The sequence below is a fragment of the Mobula hypostoma genome, chromosome 4 (genome assembly GCF_963921235.1).
Source record: "Mobula hypostoma chromosome 4, sMobHyp1.1, whole genome shotgun sequence".
Classification (NCBI taxonomy): domain Eukaryota; kingdom Metazoa; phylum Chordata; class Chondrichthyes; order Myliobatiformes; family Myliobatidae; genus Mobula; species Mobula hypostoma.
This window is the reverse complement of record NC_086100.1, coordinates 65,335,528-65,353,111: the sequence shown is the minus strand read 5'-3', so window position 1 is coordinate 65,353,111 and position 17,584 is coordinate 65,335,528. Positions and strand designations below refer to the sequence as shown.

Here is a 17,584-nt window from a genome sequence, read left to right as displayed (position 1 = left end):
CGAGAGTATATTAGAATAGAGCCAATGAAAGAAAGGAGAAACATCGTAGTTACATACATCCTGAAAATATGAGTGTTTAATAACTTGGAAAACAAATTGAGACACTCATATGATTTGGATTCAGAATGTGAATGTTGCTGAAAAAATTATATATGATTTTATAATTTTAAATTCATAATTCACTGACTACTAATTATTTTATTTCCCTTCTTTTAAATCATGTAGTGCCACTCTACTTAAGAGGATGGAGCTCTGTTTTTTAGGTCTTTGCTAATTCAAGCAAGTTAGTAAGAAATTCAAAAAACTTCACTTGGATTGAATCATCTTCTACTAATCTCCACTGCACTGTGAGACACTGTATCCCATCCACTCACTGTCCCATGCTCTCCAGCAACTGCACAACCATCCCCACCATCTCCACACCACCTACCCCAGGGACTAAATATAATGGAAAGCTTTCTGCACACAAAAGCATGCTCTAAAATTCTTCCTTCCACTTAGAGTACTATCTCGTTCATTCATGGAATTTCTAGGGTTGTGCCAGCACTTATTAAGTCCTAAGGCTTTTTTGCACACTTATGTGCAAGATGACTCATAAAGAAAACACAGTATAGGATATTTCTGAGCTGGGGAAATCTGCCACTTTAAACAGTTCAACGTCATTCTGGTTCTTGAAATGAAATATTCCAGAAGATAGGGGATACTTCCCCAAAACAAAAAAAATGCACCATCAAAATATATGCTTCTTTACCACAATTCTTGGGTCACTTAAATTTGTTTTTATTTTCAATAAACAGAAACAATTCTGGGGCTTAATATTATAAACAAAAACAAATAAACTAAAGGCCATGGGGATTGGTATCAGTATTAAAAGATGTAATCTGATAGAAGTCTGGTCTTTCGTCCACCACACCCACTCCTATTAATATATCCTTGACTTCAACTTGAATAATCGGAAGAGATGCTTTTCTGAGAAGGCAGACAGCCTGAAGGCCACTGTAGCGTGCATCCTTGAAATGATTAAATAGAGGCACCACCCTAAATAAAGTGTGCCTTCTGAACATTGTGTCACATTTACGTGAGGGACTTAGATAAGAATTTAAAGAGAAAATTTCAATAAGCTCATTAATAATGGAAAAAAAATGTGGCAGCAACAACGTAAACAACATCAAACTTGTAGAATTGCAAGATAGAGAAATTCAAAATGATTGTATTAAATTCCCTTAGGTTCATCCATTTTAACATAACAGTTAATTCCAAATAGATAAAAACCTTCAGTAAAGTAACAGGTGAACCTATTAAGAGTACATGGATATTCCTGAAATTTAATTTAGTCTTAAATGTTCTGCTGTACCCAATTCAAACCACTTATGTATGTTTTAACACTTCCGTGTTGATTTCTTGTACATTCTCCACTTCAAAAATGCTCGTAATACCCTGCCCCCAGTAACAAATTGGGCAAAAGTGTTGGTTCTCCTCTTCCATTGGGAACAGTTAATCCCATTTACTAATCTGAATTTTGCCAGGAATAGCCAGGATTCCAGCTGAGGCTTCACATTAGTGTCTCCGTCAAGCAAAAGCACCATCCACTTGGTACTTACTTGAAGCACTACTTCCATCCAGTTCATTCTTCAATAGCACCTACTGTTACACTCGCAAGTGCCTCTGTCTTCTGCAGTTACTTAATCAGCACCTGCAAACCATTCCCCAGTGCATCCATCTCCAAATTAAATTGATTTGAACCAGGGTATTATCACTCAATTATCATATAAATCACTGAAAATCAAAGGTACCTCTCTTTCAAAGTTTAAAATCTTGCTCCAAGTATGATTATTCTACAAACAATTTGGCCTGACATATCACTCCAAACACACTATATGATTGTACATTTTATATTTTCTATGGTTAAGCCCTACAGTATTCTGCTCAGTTGTAATTAATTATATAAATTATAGAAATAAAGGCTATAGACCAATTGCTCACAAATCAGATTATTATGCTGTTTGACGTTGACATGAACATGAAAAACATATTTTATATCAAGTGTCACAAACAACATAAAATGGCAGCCAGCGATAATGTTGCATCATCCAACTCACGGTAATGGAAGCTATCTCCCTGCTCTGGAAAGAAGTGTACCATTTGCCAGATGATACAGTCCATAAAACATATCCTATAGCATATACATAGTATTCTCATTGTAACCATCTTAGTTAACCTCAGCACTCCTGAACATCTGCTAATACTTTTTCAACTGTCTTTATGAAATAATATTTGCAAGTTATTTTGGTTTAAAATATTTTTATTTCTGAGCTTTGTAGTATATATCTCGCCAGAATAATTTGATAAAAGACAAAAGGAAACATTTATGGAAAAAAAATAGAGCAGGATGCATGCAATTCATCATGGCTGCCTAAGTCTACATGAATGTCAAATCTCAGCAAACACCATTCGACATGACATGATGATACAAAAAAATATCATTTGACTGCAGAACTCAAGGCCATGCAGTGAAGCAGGTTTTCTTTACAAGAAAAACATCAAATCTGAACAGTTTGTAAATACTCAGCTTTTGGATAATTAAATATACATACATTGAGGGCATTTACCAAGAACGCTGCATATGCAGGGCACTTTGTAATATCAAGGATCCCACCCATCCATCCAACACCCTCTGACTTTGTACCATCAGGTGGGAGACTCCGATGCATAAAAACAAGGACACTCATGATGGGAAACAGTTTCTTCCCTCAGGCCATTAGAATTCTGAACTCCCTGCCACGTCACAATTGAAGTGTCACCAGTTAATCTGTTCTGTACCTTACGGTATTTAATTTACGCACTTTACATTGTTTATTTACGTGTAATTCATCCGTAGATTTATCCTTACTTTCATAAATTATTTTGTGCTTTATGTGTGTTATGTGTGTTACTCTGCTTTACATCCTGGCTCAGAGAAACGTTATATTGTTTGATGGTATACATGTTTATAGTTAAATGACAATGAACTTGGCTTAACTCTTATTTTCCTCTAACTTCAAATCAACAAAAGCTATTGCAGATCTTTTCCCTCAAATATGGTTGACCAACATAGTTTTGAAAATCAACCAAAGGTGTTGAAGTTTTACAGCACATATATTGCAGAAATCCTCTACATAATGCAATGGTAACACTCACAGTTATCATGGAGTTTCAAAAACTAACATGTACAACTTTTGTTTATGCAGTTTTATAACATCAGGCCACAGACAGCATTGTGGAGGCATCGGCACTTGGAAACTAAATTGGCAACCCAATACTGTACAAAAAAGTTGAGCGATTGTAGCAGCAGTATTACTTGTCACAAATGAAATCAGATAAATTAAATTCCATGAGAAAATAACAAAGGTATGCAGTAACTTGTAGCAAAGTTGAATATTGTTTACTTTGATCTAAATTGATTGCCTTTTGTATCTGCTTAATTGGGAGATTGTTGCACAATCTTGATGTGAATTTACAGAATGATTGATAGTGACTTCACCAAATAAAGTAAAATATAATCAAACAGATTAGCTTCGAAAAGTCTTAATGAACTCATCAGCTATAGTGTGAAATTATTCAAACTAGAACACACAAATCCACCTTTAGGTTAAATTGATGATTTATCCCAAAAATACACCTAACTTGTTATTAGTGTACAGTGTCGTTAAGAGCATTGATCTTTAGTTCCCTATACTCTCTTACCATATCATTTTACAAGGGGGATGATGAGAATAATTGAAGCTGAAAAGGCTCCTTACTCCATTATAATTATTTTCTGATTTTTTTTTCCCCCTTGGTTCAAAGATAGTTCAGGAATGGTTTAAGTGCATGGCCGTGAAAGGCTTCTTAGCAATTTTCCAAATCTGGTGTTGATTTTAGGTAGAAGGTTTTAAAAAAATGAAAGCGAGAGTGAGTATCCCACAGATGGGATTTATACAAACAATTTGGACCACAATTACTTCGATGAAAATTAGTTCTGATGAAAAGTTTACTTTAAATGACTATTTTTTCTTTAAAATTAATCGCAATTATATAAAATTTTACATAAGCTTCTGAATTAATCTACAACTACAACTTAATAGCACTGTAACCAAATATTTAGGATAAAATATTCATTATAAATGAAACAATTAGATTAGCAAACTGTATAATTAGTTTTCACATTTGTATACAACTATATCATTAATGTGCACAGAGATCTCTAATTGTTAATGATTAAGCTAAAAAACCTATGTTAATGAAGTTTTCTATTTAAATATCCTACATTAGATACAATAAAGATACCCTCCCTTTAACTGCTGTAAGCAAAAAGCATAGAGCTTTGATCCCTGTTGTTAAAAGGCAATGACAATAAAGTTCAGCAACAAGGGGCGGAGCTACTGGCCCCTCTTCACACAACAATAGCATCAGCACCAACAAACAAGCACTTGATCAATATTTGGCCAAGGCAACTGAAAAGTTTCTTTACAGATTTTAATTCCAGGTTGTAAAACAGCTGTAGGGCAAAAAGGGACATAAAACTCCAATGAATTCATTTGTGAGGAGCCTTTCCTGCCTGTTCAGCATGTAGTAACGGCACGGCCACAGCCATCATCAGCAAATCCTGCTTCACAAAATATCTCAGGGGATATGAGCAGTGGCCAAACATAACATTTTAATTCAACTTGCTGCAATTCATACAGATTTCAAAAAAAATGTACTGTTTGACAAAGAAGTCAATGTTATTCTATGAACTCAGTTGATCAAAATGATACCATGTGTTCTAGGTACACTGAACACAAGATACAAGACTTTCATGCCATAATTGGTTGCTCGGTTTATTTATATCCTAAGTAGTTGTCTCAGGTGACACCTTAGCTTGTATTATAATTTGCTACTTCATCTAACATGAATTTTTGTTTGGGGATAACTTCTGGTATTAATTGGATGCCCACATTGCCAGCCAAAACATATCATAAAAATAGAAATTTATCTATTAGAAGCATGTTTTGTTTGTAATCAAAGCTAGTTGATTTATTTTAATTCATCACATTAAAACTGGCACAATTGTTTTTAAGTGATTTGAACCACTCCGCAGAGTGGAATTATCGTATTTATTCAAATAGAAATTCTCTTAGACATGTGTGCATTGATGGAGCAGCTATGTTTTCTTTAGAATAATTGCCAGTGAACTTATTTGTTTTTGATATGATGTGCGAGAAATTAGTGATTCAATTATGATCAAAGGTTTATCAGACAGTAATGCAAAATTAAATTGCAAAAGTATCTCCTCTGGTCCTTAAAATAAGTTATAACACTGAGTTATAACCTATAAAATCATTTCTATGAAATTGTGTTCCCTGATTTGAATGTCATTTTGTATACTTTAGATCTATTTTGTAGATTTATTTAGATTAAAAGTTTATTTTTATTGTACTGTTATTTTTACTGTAGGTCAGCACTTGTTGATATGCTTACTACAGGTGAAGTAGACCAATTCTTTTGGACCTGAGGCAGAATTTTCCAGTAATTTCTGTGTTGTTATCTATTTCGTTGTGCTTAATATTTATGAAATTAAAATAATATCTCACATTTTTGTTGCAGGAAAAAGCAATATTCATTTTGTAATCCTTATTTTGTACTAATTTAGCAAGAAGTAAATATCTAGAGAAAAATGTAAAAGGAAAGAGATGGTCTATATTGTAACAGATTATACGATTAAACCTCATGCTTTTTTTTTACAAAAGAAACAACGGAACATAAGCTGTGTCAGTTATAACTTTTACATTCAAATTACAAGACCTACAAACTAATTAATCTGACTATTGATTCTATCATACAAAGCTTCACTAATACAGCCTAGCAATCAAATGCCTACTGGCACACAGAGGCTGATGCCATCACCATGTGGCATTGCATTGCAGTGTCTTGTGAGTGATGGGAGCATGAAATCTACCTCTGGAGGGGTGAAATTTCACGCTGGTAATTAGACAGGCCTATCTGACCAATTTCACTTCACTGCAGAATCAACACCAGGTTCCATCTTATTTAATGTGAACAATAAAACAATTACCACAGGTTTCCTTTGGCACCAGAATTTCAGAATTTTTCATATCCTCCTATCAGAAGATATGAAAATATCAGCACCAACAAATATGAAAATGTTCATCTCAGAATATTGGCAAAATACAATTGAGTCTATTTCTAAAGCCCAGAGGAGAAATATCTCAATGTGCTTAATCTAGTATGCCTAAGAACAGTGCATTTACAAATATTGTTCCTTCAATCTTTCCTCATCTTGAACAGGTTAACTTTCTGAGTTCAAATTCCGAATTACACCTCATCTATATTGACAATTGTCTTGCCCGAACCTAAACAGTTGGTCATAGCAAACCATTCAATAGCAGACATTGGAGGCTGTCCATGCTGAAATCTAGAACAAACTGCTGGAGGAACTCAGGATGTCAGGCAGTCTCTGTGGAGGGAAAGGTACAGCCAACATTTTGTGTGCAGACCCATCCAGTCCAGATGAACAACTGGCTAAATCTTGGCACAAAAACCCCTAATTAAGCCAGGAACTATTTGGTCTGTATGGTTTAGTAATAAGTTGATTATATCAAATAAATTGTCAGTAATTATTAAACTGGGTACATTAGTTGGATTGTATCCCGTCTTGTGTTTATTTTCCATAGCTCTAGAGTTACAATGTGCATTGCTACCTTCCTTTCCCAAAACTTTCCAAAAGTTCCATAAAAGCTCTTGCCTGCACGTCAATTGGTTAAAATTATTTCACTCCTGGTCAGAAAACAAGCATGCCTTTATGTTACGCCTATTACATTTGTTGCTATCTAGGCAAAGCACAGCAGCTACCTTGCCGGGGACAAAGAGAAATGACCAGCTTATCTGGTGTGAGGCTGTCGATCAATTTCCTCGGGGATTCCACGAACCAAATAGACCAAGTACCAAGGAAACAGCACAAGTGAACGTCATGCTCCAGGAAGGATTCCAATCATCTTATTGGAGAACAGCACATGGAACCGTGCAGCACGCTGTTAGTCCTGCAAGTGAACTGAAACATCTCTCGGAAAGACTTTGGCCTCCTAATGCAATTGAACTGCTTGGACAGTACACTTTAAAAATATTACGGGCATAAGACCGTAAGATCGTGATAACCACAAAGGGCTTTTCATTTCTGAGAGGAAAAAAAGATCTATGGTTTCATGCTTACAAATTGAATTTCAGCCTGAGACGCCAATATAGCCTGTACAATTGCAGACAGCGGGGTACATCTGGTGGTACACAACTGCGTGAAACCTACTGCGGCCACTGTTTTTGTTTATAATTGTTATCTTACCGATACAGATATAATTCGTTTATTTTATTTGTGTAAGAAAATGTTAAGTGTGATTGGCCAGAGGGAAAACTGCCCGAGGAATCGTAAAAAGCTTTTCAGATCTGCTTTCACGAAATATATGCTAATTTAAAGTATTTTTTTTAGCAAATTGCATATACAAGGTAGACTTATGTACGGCTAAGAGATGAATCAATGAGATAATTAATTTTACTGCAATCTCATCTATATTATCTTCTCAAAGCAGTTGTAGACCGAAACATAAAGTTGGCTCGTGTTGTACTAAAGGAGTCATCATGAGGGGTCATTATATATATTGGGATGATCATCACGATGCTCCCGTTCTCGTCCATCTGCTCGCTCAACACAAGAAAGCTCCTCGTCAGTTTTCAGTCTTCTAATTCCTAACACTTGGTTTGCCCGTCATTCCGTATATATTTTGCAAGAGGTGAAAGGAGTCTTATCTAATAGCATCGTGCTTGCTGTCTGTTGACTTTCTCTCATTCATCCTTACTGTTGCCACTTTGTCACCGCGTGCACACCCAAGTGAATGAACACAACTGTTTCTTGTAATCTTACATCTAAATATTAAGATGGGCTCCGGCAGTCGCGTGTCTCCAGTACAGTTATTAGCTGTCAGGAATTCTATTACTACATGAACCAAAAATGCATTGGCTCGTTCAAAACTTTATTCCGCAAAACTATTTCATCTCGTTCCCCTCTCGCAGCTTTACTTGTTCGTTGCTTCGAACAGCGGTCCCTGCGAGAAAAAAAAAGGACAGAAATTTCACGAATTTGCGCCCCGGGCGAATTGGGGGCGGGTCAGGGAGAGATGAAAGTGAGAAGAAATAAAGGGCTCGATTTAATCAGCTTTAAGAGGCTTCGGTCCGGGTTCTGATTGAATTTTGGACCTGCGCGTGATTGCTGATAAATCGAGCTTGATCACGCCTGAAGCTGCGCGAAAACAGTGTCCCATTCAGCGAAGATCGGGCAACCTCAGTCACTTAAATACACTACTAAATCATTAAATATAGCCCCGGCAGAAACACTTATAGCGACCCGTTTATATGTAAGAGAAAATGGCTAACAGGGAGAATTAACCACGAGGCGAACTTAGCAAGAATGTTGTGCTCTAATGATTCTTAAGTAGCCGACAGTTCACCATAAAAACTTCAATGATGCATTATTTTATGTGGCTTATTTTTCAAAATGGCAAGACTATCACGTTCGAGATTAGAAAGTTCACTGAAAGTTAGTTATTCCGAAAAGTTCCCTGACTTTGCAAGCTTTGTAAACTTTTAAGGTCCTTTTAGTAAATTACAATTTTCTTTTCTTCTGATCCCCTGAGTTTGTCAGCTGTGCTTGCAAAGAATTTGCTATTAAGTGCAAACAGAGGCCTCTTCAAACTACTTGGAAGTTACAAGTTGCACACTCCACGGTCGAATGCCTTGTACCACCGTGTTATAACTAGTTCTGTAATGTTACCAGGCCTTTGAGACAGGGGGAAAAAATCTCCAGTGGCTTGAATTGATTGTTTACCTGTGAACCTAAGTTAATTACAACATAAATTGTTTGTTGAAAAGATTAGAACGTAAAGGACATTTTCCTCTCTAATAACTGATTTCCCCTTAGACTAATGATGCCAAAATAACGAGGAGATCCTAGAATGAAAACACTAAGCTCTTACAAGTCTTGAGTCACAATCTTTTGGAAAATTAATTTGCAAAGGCTAAATTTTAATCTATTAACTGCTAGGACATTCTTAGCCGTTTTCTCTCCGCTTCTTCCAATCTAATGCGAGACCCTAAATCAAAGACTTTGCTCAATCGGACTCTGCCAATTGTATTTTGCTTTTGAATGACAGTCGGCATCTTACGTCTAAAAAGATGGCAAAAGAAACATTTTGTTGGTGAAAATGGCTAGTTTTCCACGGTGGAAGCAGAGTCCATAAAACTCCAAGGACTGGCTGCTACCGGCGATCACTGAATAATTCATTCCTCATTGCAAGCCCAAATGTCTTTTCTCAGCCTTTTGTTTGGATGGTTTCTGTTCTTTTTTCTCCCTGAATTACAAAAAGGTTGCCTTCTTTTGTTGCGACCAAGCTGTCACTGGCATAGGCTTTGTCCTTCCAAGCCTAAAGTGTAACTTTCAATGGACTCACGCTTCTTTGTTTTCCAAGTTCATCTCCAAGTGTGGATTGTGTATTCAGGGACCTCTTTGTATAGCTGGAAAAGTTGTACAAATGTTTGACCAGCTCATTTGGTCGTTTTTGTCTACTCAAGATCCTATTTGCAGCGAATTCCGTGCAGGTCTATGGACTCCTTCAACAAGCGACACTTTGTGTCAAAGCTTGTGCGCAAGGCTAATGCTAAAAAGGACTTAAATTTATCCACTCACACCGAGAGTTTCCAGTCTTTTTTTATATAGATTCGATGTTTTGATTAACAAATCATGTCTTTGCGAAAAGGTACTTTGTTAGCGGAGAAAAAAAGGAAATGAAATCTCAACAATGCCAACAAGTTAAAAGGAGGCACGGCCATACCTTTTCATTGTTATTATGATCCATAGAGAAGCTCGTAAAATACACATCCAGGGTAATTCAAACGTTGATTATGGCATATCAATCAGATCAATAAATAGTTCCGACTAAAAACGAACTATCGCACTCCATGAATCAGGTCACAGCTTCACGGTTGCCTATAGATAGCTCCTTACTTGTTCCATGGACATTGGGCCAATCTTTCACAGCCACGATTCTAACGCGATTTCGCACAAACAAAATCAAGAAATAAACATTTCTAAATTGCACATGTACAGTATATGGCCAAAAACTGCGTGGATAGGGGGAAATGTGTTTTCTGGATAAATCTTAGCACTATGTAACTGACGACGCTTTGTTTCTTATCAAAGTATGGTCGGAAATATAACTGGTGATATTTTTGGGGTTAGTCAGGATTCTATTTAAATTCTTGCAACTGTATAAAACTTTACTTCTGCGGCACTTGGGAGTATCCGTACAGTTCTAGTCTCCACGCTACAGGAACGGCGCTTTGGAGAGGGAGCGGATATGGTTTACCAGGATCTTGCATGTGTCAGGTCTATTAGATCTAAGGAGAGGGTGAAAAAGACTTGGGATTGTTTTCGTTGGAGCGTCGGGGGCTAAAAAGGGTGACCGGGCGGAGATATGCAAGATAATGAGAGAATTAGAAAGGGCAAATCGTCGACGACTCCCCTTCAACAACCACCCTCCCCCTCCCCCCGTTGAAAAGTAAGATTGCTAAAGGTATATTTATGGTGAGAGAGGGAAGGTTTAAAGATGCACTAAGCCACTTTGTTTTTACACAGCGTAGGTGGTAGAGCCAGGTACAAATCAATGTTAAAGAGGCAAATGGACACGTGAACAGGAAGGGAACAGAGAGATACCGACCATGTGCAGCCAGATGGGATTAGATCAGTTTGGCATCGTGGTGAGCGCCGCCAAGGCGGGCCGAAGTTCTCTTTTTGTGCTGCACTGGTCTACCTTCAATGTCTATAAAACTGGCTCCAACAGTCAGGCCGTGTCCGCATCCGCCCCCCCCCCCCCACTACGACCAGACTCCCCACCACACGCCACAGCGTCAGATCCAAGGATGTTCTGAAAGGCTTCCATTTACTGGGAATTCAGAGTGGACAAGCGTTCCCAATGGCACCCAGACCTACCAGTCCATGTAACCTAGGCAGAAGCCTGGGATAAATGGCGGAGGAAGCGAGGCGATCTTTCAAAATACCCACAATAAAGAAAGATTGTGGAAACACTCAACAAGCAGGCATCATTTGAGAAAAGAAAACAGAGACACCGTTCATTTGGAAGATCCGGTGCCTGGAACGTTAACTCTGTGTCTACTGCCAAAGATGCCGCCTGATTTCTAATTCTGCGCATCTGAGGCAGTTTTATTTTCCCTCAATATCCAACGCCCGCTGCACTTCGCGTTTCCTTCCACGCCTCCCGCACCATCAACTCTAGAACTTACGGAAATGGAGTTTATGCAAGTCTTCGATCCTAGGAAGTGCCTATGAACGTGCTGGTTCCAGACCCCCTCCCCCAGTTAGCCATGAGATTTGTCATTTATCTTCGCAGGTTCAGTACAGCTTGACCAGGCTCAGTTTATTTACTGCATTTCCTTAACAGGAATGGTTGTGAATTTCCAACAAAGCAGTCATGTTTTAAATAAATAATTTGTTCCTGTGTAAACGTGCCCGAAATACTTGAGCGAACCTTAAAAGAACGGAACATTTCATAGTTTCTAAGAACCAGACATAAAAGAAAATTGATTTCGTGTGTTTGCGGGGTGGGGGAGAGAATATCCAGAAACGCAGATAGGTGCAATTATACAAAAATGATAAGAGTACTTAAATCTCAAAGGGTTAAATAGACTCACCTTCTAAGTCCCAAAAATAAAAGCAGTCTGTCGAATTTTAAACATAATGCCTACTCCTTATTTCCAATATGCTCCGTTTTACTTTTCAATTAGTCAGTAAAATTCTGTGAAATGCTAAGGGTACATGTGGGGAAAGTATTAAGTGATATTTCACTGAAATTCCGTGAAATTCAAACTTCAATTGACAAGTTGAGAGCCCTGTTAACTATATATGCAGTATCTAGTATATATGCAAAATTCACCACGCTGAACTTCCCCGATTACAATTTGAAATGCTTAGAAAGTGGCATCAGAAGTTTAGTTTTCGTTTCGTTACATACCAGAGACATATTGAGTGGAAGTTGCAGTAAATATCCGTAGAAAGTTTAATTTTCTTCAAGTATCTCCTTTCTCGTTATTAGTACCCCATTAATGCACTCCAAATATTATATAATTAGAGACAATTCAAATCACATCTGCACCGAATCACTTCCAATTTTCAGATCTCCTTGAAACATAATTAGCCAATGTTGGCTCAGTTTTAATGTAACACCATGTTGAAATTAGCCTGGTATGCTCTTATCTACAAAGCTTTATATTTGTCCCCTCACTCTGAATTACATTTCACATTGTTCAGTAAATTCTACCAGCGTAGATGTTTGTTCAAAATAATACCATCTAAACTAATAGCGTCTAATTTTTAAAGTATACAATGTGTTAAACGTTACGACCATGATCTTATTTGTTTATCTGAAACATTATTTTTCATCTTCGGAAACTGACAGTAAGATTACGAATGAAGACAAATTTGCAAAGTGAACACCTGTTTTAAAATGTTGCAAGCTCAAGCGTCGATTAGAGTTTAAAGCACTAATGTATGACCTTTGAAATCGACACTAAAATCGAAATTACAGGAAGTTATTGATAGCATAATTGTATTGAATGACATACAGTTACATGTTTGTATATATTATCTGCGATCTCTACTTGATTGCGGCATCATTTCATTTATTAGGAATTTAGCGATAACTAAGTGAAGTCCTCCAACAGGCGTAATCTGTTGCTGTTCCTGATGGAGTTGACACACTTAAGTGGTGTTATTTGGCACTATTGCTCTGTAATCAATAAAAAAACGGTCTACACTAATAATCCGTACAACAATATTAAGCCTACTCCTCCGCCGGCATTATCTGAAAATCAATGAAATTGCAGTCAGATGTTAAACGGTGAAAATAAAATCAGTTTATCTTCGCGCACAACGAAGCGGCAAACTATCAACAGGTTGTGGTGCTGATAAGTCTCGCTCTGATTGCATCTCGAACTTTGATATCGCCGCCCTTTGCTAGGTTTGTTCAATTGTTTTGACACTTTGGCGTAAACTTTACCACCTGAGCAAGCTCAATAAAACTCACAGGGTGAGACAAAAGCAATACTTCCGTCCACTTTCCCTCACTCCGGGAAATACCAGAACCGCAAAACAAAGCTAAGAACACCTCGGCATGTGCATCTGGCGGCAAATATGTTCGTGGCCATTCCTGTTGAAACCTCCGAGGAACATCGTGATTCTTTCTACCCCAGTGTTGAATAAATGAACTTCCATTCGCAGTTACAGTAGACTTTGGTTCAAAACGCTTATTTTTGTCCAAATGATGTAAATAATACAATCTTACTGATTCCTTAATTCGCATAAATTAAATAAAGTATAGACAGAAATATTAACATATTTCAATCACAGAAAACGTACAATTTAATGTATTCCATCCTTACCCTTATCAGCCAGGATGCCGTCAATACTGTGCTTGGTTTTTTTATCGCCATCTTCATAGTCTTTTCTTCCGCAATCTTCCTCTTCGTCTTCTTTTTTCCCGAATTTACTCCTCAGGATACGGCTTATGGAACTCACTTGTTTGGAGGAAATGTTTAATAAGATGAACAAAATGTTTCAAGTTCCTGTGCAATATTCCATTCATGAAACAGAAGTTTAGAATATTAAGTTTAATAATTTATTTTTAATTTGGGATAAAGCGATTATACCTGTACTTTAATTTTATCCGTCAAAAATAATCAAATGGACATTTCTCTCAAGGGAAACATTTACATTCATGATCAACGACACACCAAAAGCCCGAATTCTGGCAAATGCCACCCTTCCATAAAAGCTACATAAGACATTGACTGTGCTCAATTTTAGCACGGTGAATTGTTTCCTGACATTTTAAAGAATAATAATAAATTAAAGGACCATATAAATGGAACTTTTTGGAATGCTGAATTAATCTATTAACATGAGGTACGGTTTCCTTTATTATTTGTTGTGCAGCTGGACGTCATTTACATTTGCAGAAATATTCATGTTTATGGGAAATAAGAGTAGTTAAGTTTGCATGTTAATCACTATATTGTTATTTACTTCAAATCGCACAGATCTCAAATGTTGTACCAACCAACCTGAGGGAATGGTATTCCGATCACACATGCCGTCTTTCAATAGCTTATCCCGGATTTCCCAGCTAAACATTCCAGGATTCTCCTTCTTGTATTCTTCGATCTTTTTTTCTACATCTGGTATTGCCATTTGCTTCATTGGAAATGTTATGACAAGAAAGAGGACAAAATATTATTTACAGCTTTGCTTCATTGTGACAGGTAAACTAAACCACTTCGGAGACATTCCGACTTGAAAATTAAATACAGCAGTAATTTGTACTCAATTTCTAATTACCACAAACGCAGCAGTAGTTGAGTAACAGTTCTATATCGGAATCTTGGAAAAAATCCATGCAAATCAAAATTCAATGTTTAATACACTTTGCACATGAAATATGTAGCACTTCATTTGAACATAATCGTCGGGCACGCAGATATAGTTCACGATCGAAACTTCACTTGAGGAATTTGAACGAAAGTCAAATTGGACCAAAAAAGCGTTTTATTGATTGGTAACTTCACTGCAAATCGCTACTTGAACTTTGCGGTCACGTTTATTGAAAATGCGGGGTAACCAAAGTACAATTCCTGTGTTTAATGACCTATATTACGATAATTGCGGGCCATTACAACCTGCGTGCTTAATTGTCTGTGTCAAAACCACCGACATTAAAGATTGAATTACGAATCAAGGAATAGTGTTTTCTCCATTATAAACATGGCATTGGCCATCCCGAATAGGTGCCATACAGTAAGCTGCTGTTTCATCTAAAACCCAAAAACCTCAATGGAGAAGTTTTGTTAAAATCCATTTACATTGTTCAAGATACCCTTTCACCTTATATTTTTTAAATATGTAATACTGTACAGCAAAAAAAAACATAAGTAAATATATGTTTCTGGCCGTGTACAAAGCAAATAATATCAATAAGATAACAGTATGAGAGGAATATGGAAAATGAATCGTTTATTATGATTTAATGAACCCTATTTAATCATGTTCCCAAACTGAAAATATTTTGTAATATTAAAATTATGAATCCAATATAAAAATGTTACTCCATGCGTTATCTTACTAAGAAAATCCATTTGTTACAGGTACCTTCATTACTGTGAGAAGCTTTATTTTTGACGTTTGGAAGTCTTACTAAAGTACTAACTTAAGTTGATCAAATCTGTGCAACTTCTAAATGAACTGTGAATACATGGAACCAAACAAACACTGCCATAAAACGCCGTGTTTTCAAAGTATCATATTTAAAATGTTAGGAAAAGTTCAGCCAATTTTAAAAGTGGCCGATTAGATCAAATTATTTGCAGTGCCTCGATTATGACAGGCGTAACTGAGTACCGTACGTGAATGCGTAACTGCAGATGTAAATGGCACAAATTCAGCAAAAGGGGATGTTGATTCACAGTTTTAAAAATTGTAAAGTACTACAATCCTCAGGTAGTTTTGGTCGATTTAACTGTCCGCATTCGAAGAACCTTCGTAAAACGCGGACGGATAATCGTAGCGCCATCCTTTCACTTTGGAGAGGAGCCGAAACAATGCTTTTCACGACGTTGTAGATGCATCATCCAAGTTGTAAGAGAGAAATCAATTTACTTAAGAAGTGGTCCCACTTACCCTCGGTTTGCTCCCAGTCGCCCCTGGTCTGATGGACCCCGTCTCTTGGTATCTGCAGAGAATTTTAGAGACACACCCGTGGGAGACCCTCAGCTGCCGGGAAATGACACATGGTCTAATGCCGTGATGGGCCATTTCCACTATCTTGTGCCTGATATGATTTGGCAGAGGCCGACCGTTTATAAAAACTCCTCCGAGCTGGTTCACTCTTCCTTGACCTAAAGGCGTTGACACTATTTACAGTAAAAAAAAACGTAGCGTTAATAGACATCTTGCAATTTAAAGAAGTGGAAATATTTCATTAACGCTTATAACAGATTGGTGAAAGGGAGTGCTTATATATCGTGCGGAGTCCATTTGTAGAAATGAAACTGTTCGGTGTTTCAGAACTGGAAGTTTAAAATCTATTCCCTGATGTCCGTTTACAATATTATTTCAAATTGTAAAATGAAAGTTCGAAGCGATAGGTCAGATGTGTTGCGATGAACACAAATAAAACCATGATACCAAACAATTTGAATCTATGTTTTGTATAAACAGACTATTCCGCCCCGTTACGTAAAAAATTATTTTAGCGTATTTACAGCATGCCATAAAATCACAAGTTAGGGAAGTATTGATCACACTGAATTTTTTATATACTCAAGGAGTAACACTGTTAAAACCAGCCAAACTTCGGATATCTGAAACCAATGAAGCAGACATATTCCTGTTGGTTTTCACAGTTTGTCTCCTTTTAACGCTAACGTGGTCAGTCCATGTCAAACACCAACGAACTCCTCAATTATATTAGAATTACTTACTGGATATACTGAACATGACACTTGGAGAAGTGCGTTTATGAGATAATAGAAACTTTTAAAATGAGTTCACTAAATAGGCCTGTACAGCTGTAGTCACATAACAAACTATTATTTGGCAAGTTTCGTGATGTATTGCCGTTATCTCACACAGAAGATTCCCCGTGGACGCGCTTAAACGGCTTTTCTCTCGTAGTACGAAGCTAAAGGGCACTCGATCAGCTAAAACGTGTGGAGCTCACCTTCCAGTGGGAAACCGCTGCTGCGAGAGTAATTCTGTCCCGGGGCTGGCCGCATCATTCTTGGGACGGGTCCAGCCAACGTGCTCATTTTTTGGACACGTTCAGTCCCAGATATTCAGTGGGTTGCCGAAGGAGGAGGAGAGATATATATTTTAAACAATAAGAATAATGGTCACTTTTAAGGTAAATCCACTCAGACCAGTCGACTTCAGGACAGCTAAGCTGCAGTTTCAGTTGCTCTCAGCAGACGTGACACCCCCAAATACTTCACCGGCGATCTCAAGAAAGTTGACTGAGTTTCTGCTGAAGTTTCTGAAGGTAGTGCTGATGGTGGTTCGTGCGATGCCCTGTTACGTGTGACAGGTACAACTATGATTCAGGGGCTAAGAGTTGTGGTCACAGCCAGGAGTCGATGGGACGGTGACCTGGAGAATTTATCAGTTCTTCCACCCCTGGCTCCATCGAGACCCCTGTCTTCTGATTGGCGAATAAGCGAGATTCTTCTCTATGGAAACGTGTGCTTTGATTGGCCAATCCCTGCAATCTTCTTTTCCCATCACTGGAAATATGATTTTTTTAAATAAAAAGCGAACGTGCGGCTGCGGCAGGAATAGAAATCCGTCCTGAAGCCTCTCTAACACACGACAACTTTCACTGGCTTATCTATCATATATCTAAACATACGCACCATCTTGTTTCACAGAAGATTGCCTGCAGGTCAAAAGCCTGAAGTCAAA

General features: G+C 37.6%; 1 protein-coding gene across 1 annotated transcript in view; it reads right to left on the bottom strand.

The window, feature by feature from the left end:
• Positions 1-16,935, bottom strand: part of pax3b (paired box 3b) — a 103,399-nt gene extending 86,464 nt beyond the window's left edge. Inside the window, exons 1-4 of the mRNA XM_063044915.1 lie at positions 16,848-16,935; positions 15,806-16,038; positions 14,197-14,326; positions 13,516-13,650 (exon numbers count right to left, since the gene is read on the bottom strand). Coding sequence (XP_062900985.1) covers positions 13,516-13,650; positions 14,197-14,326; positions 15,806-16,038; positions 16,848-16,935 — 586 coding nt within the window. The remainder of the gene's footprint in view (positions 1-13,515; positions 13,651-14,196; positions 14,327-15,805; positions 16,039-16,847) is intronic.
• Between the last annotated feature and the right edge of the window lie 649 nt (positions 16,936-17,584).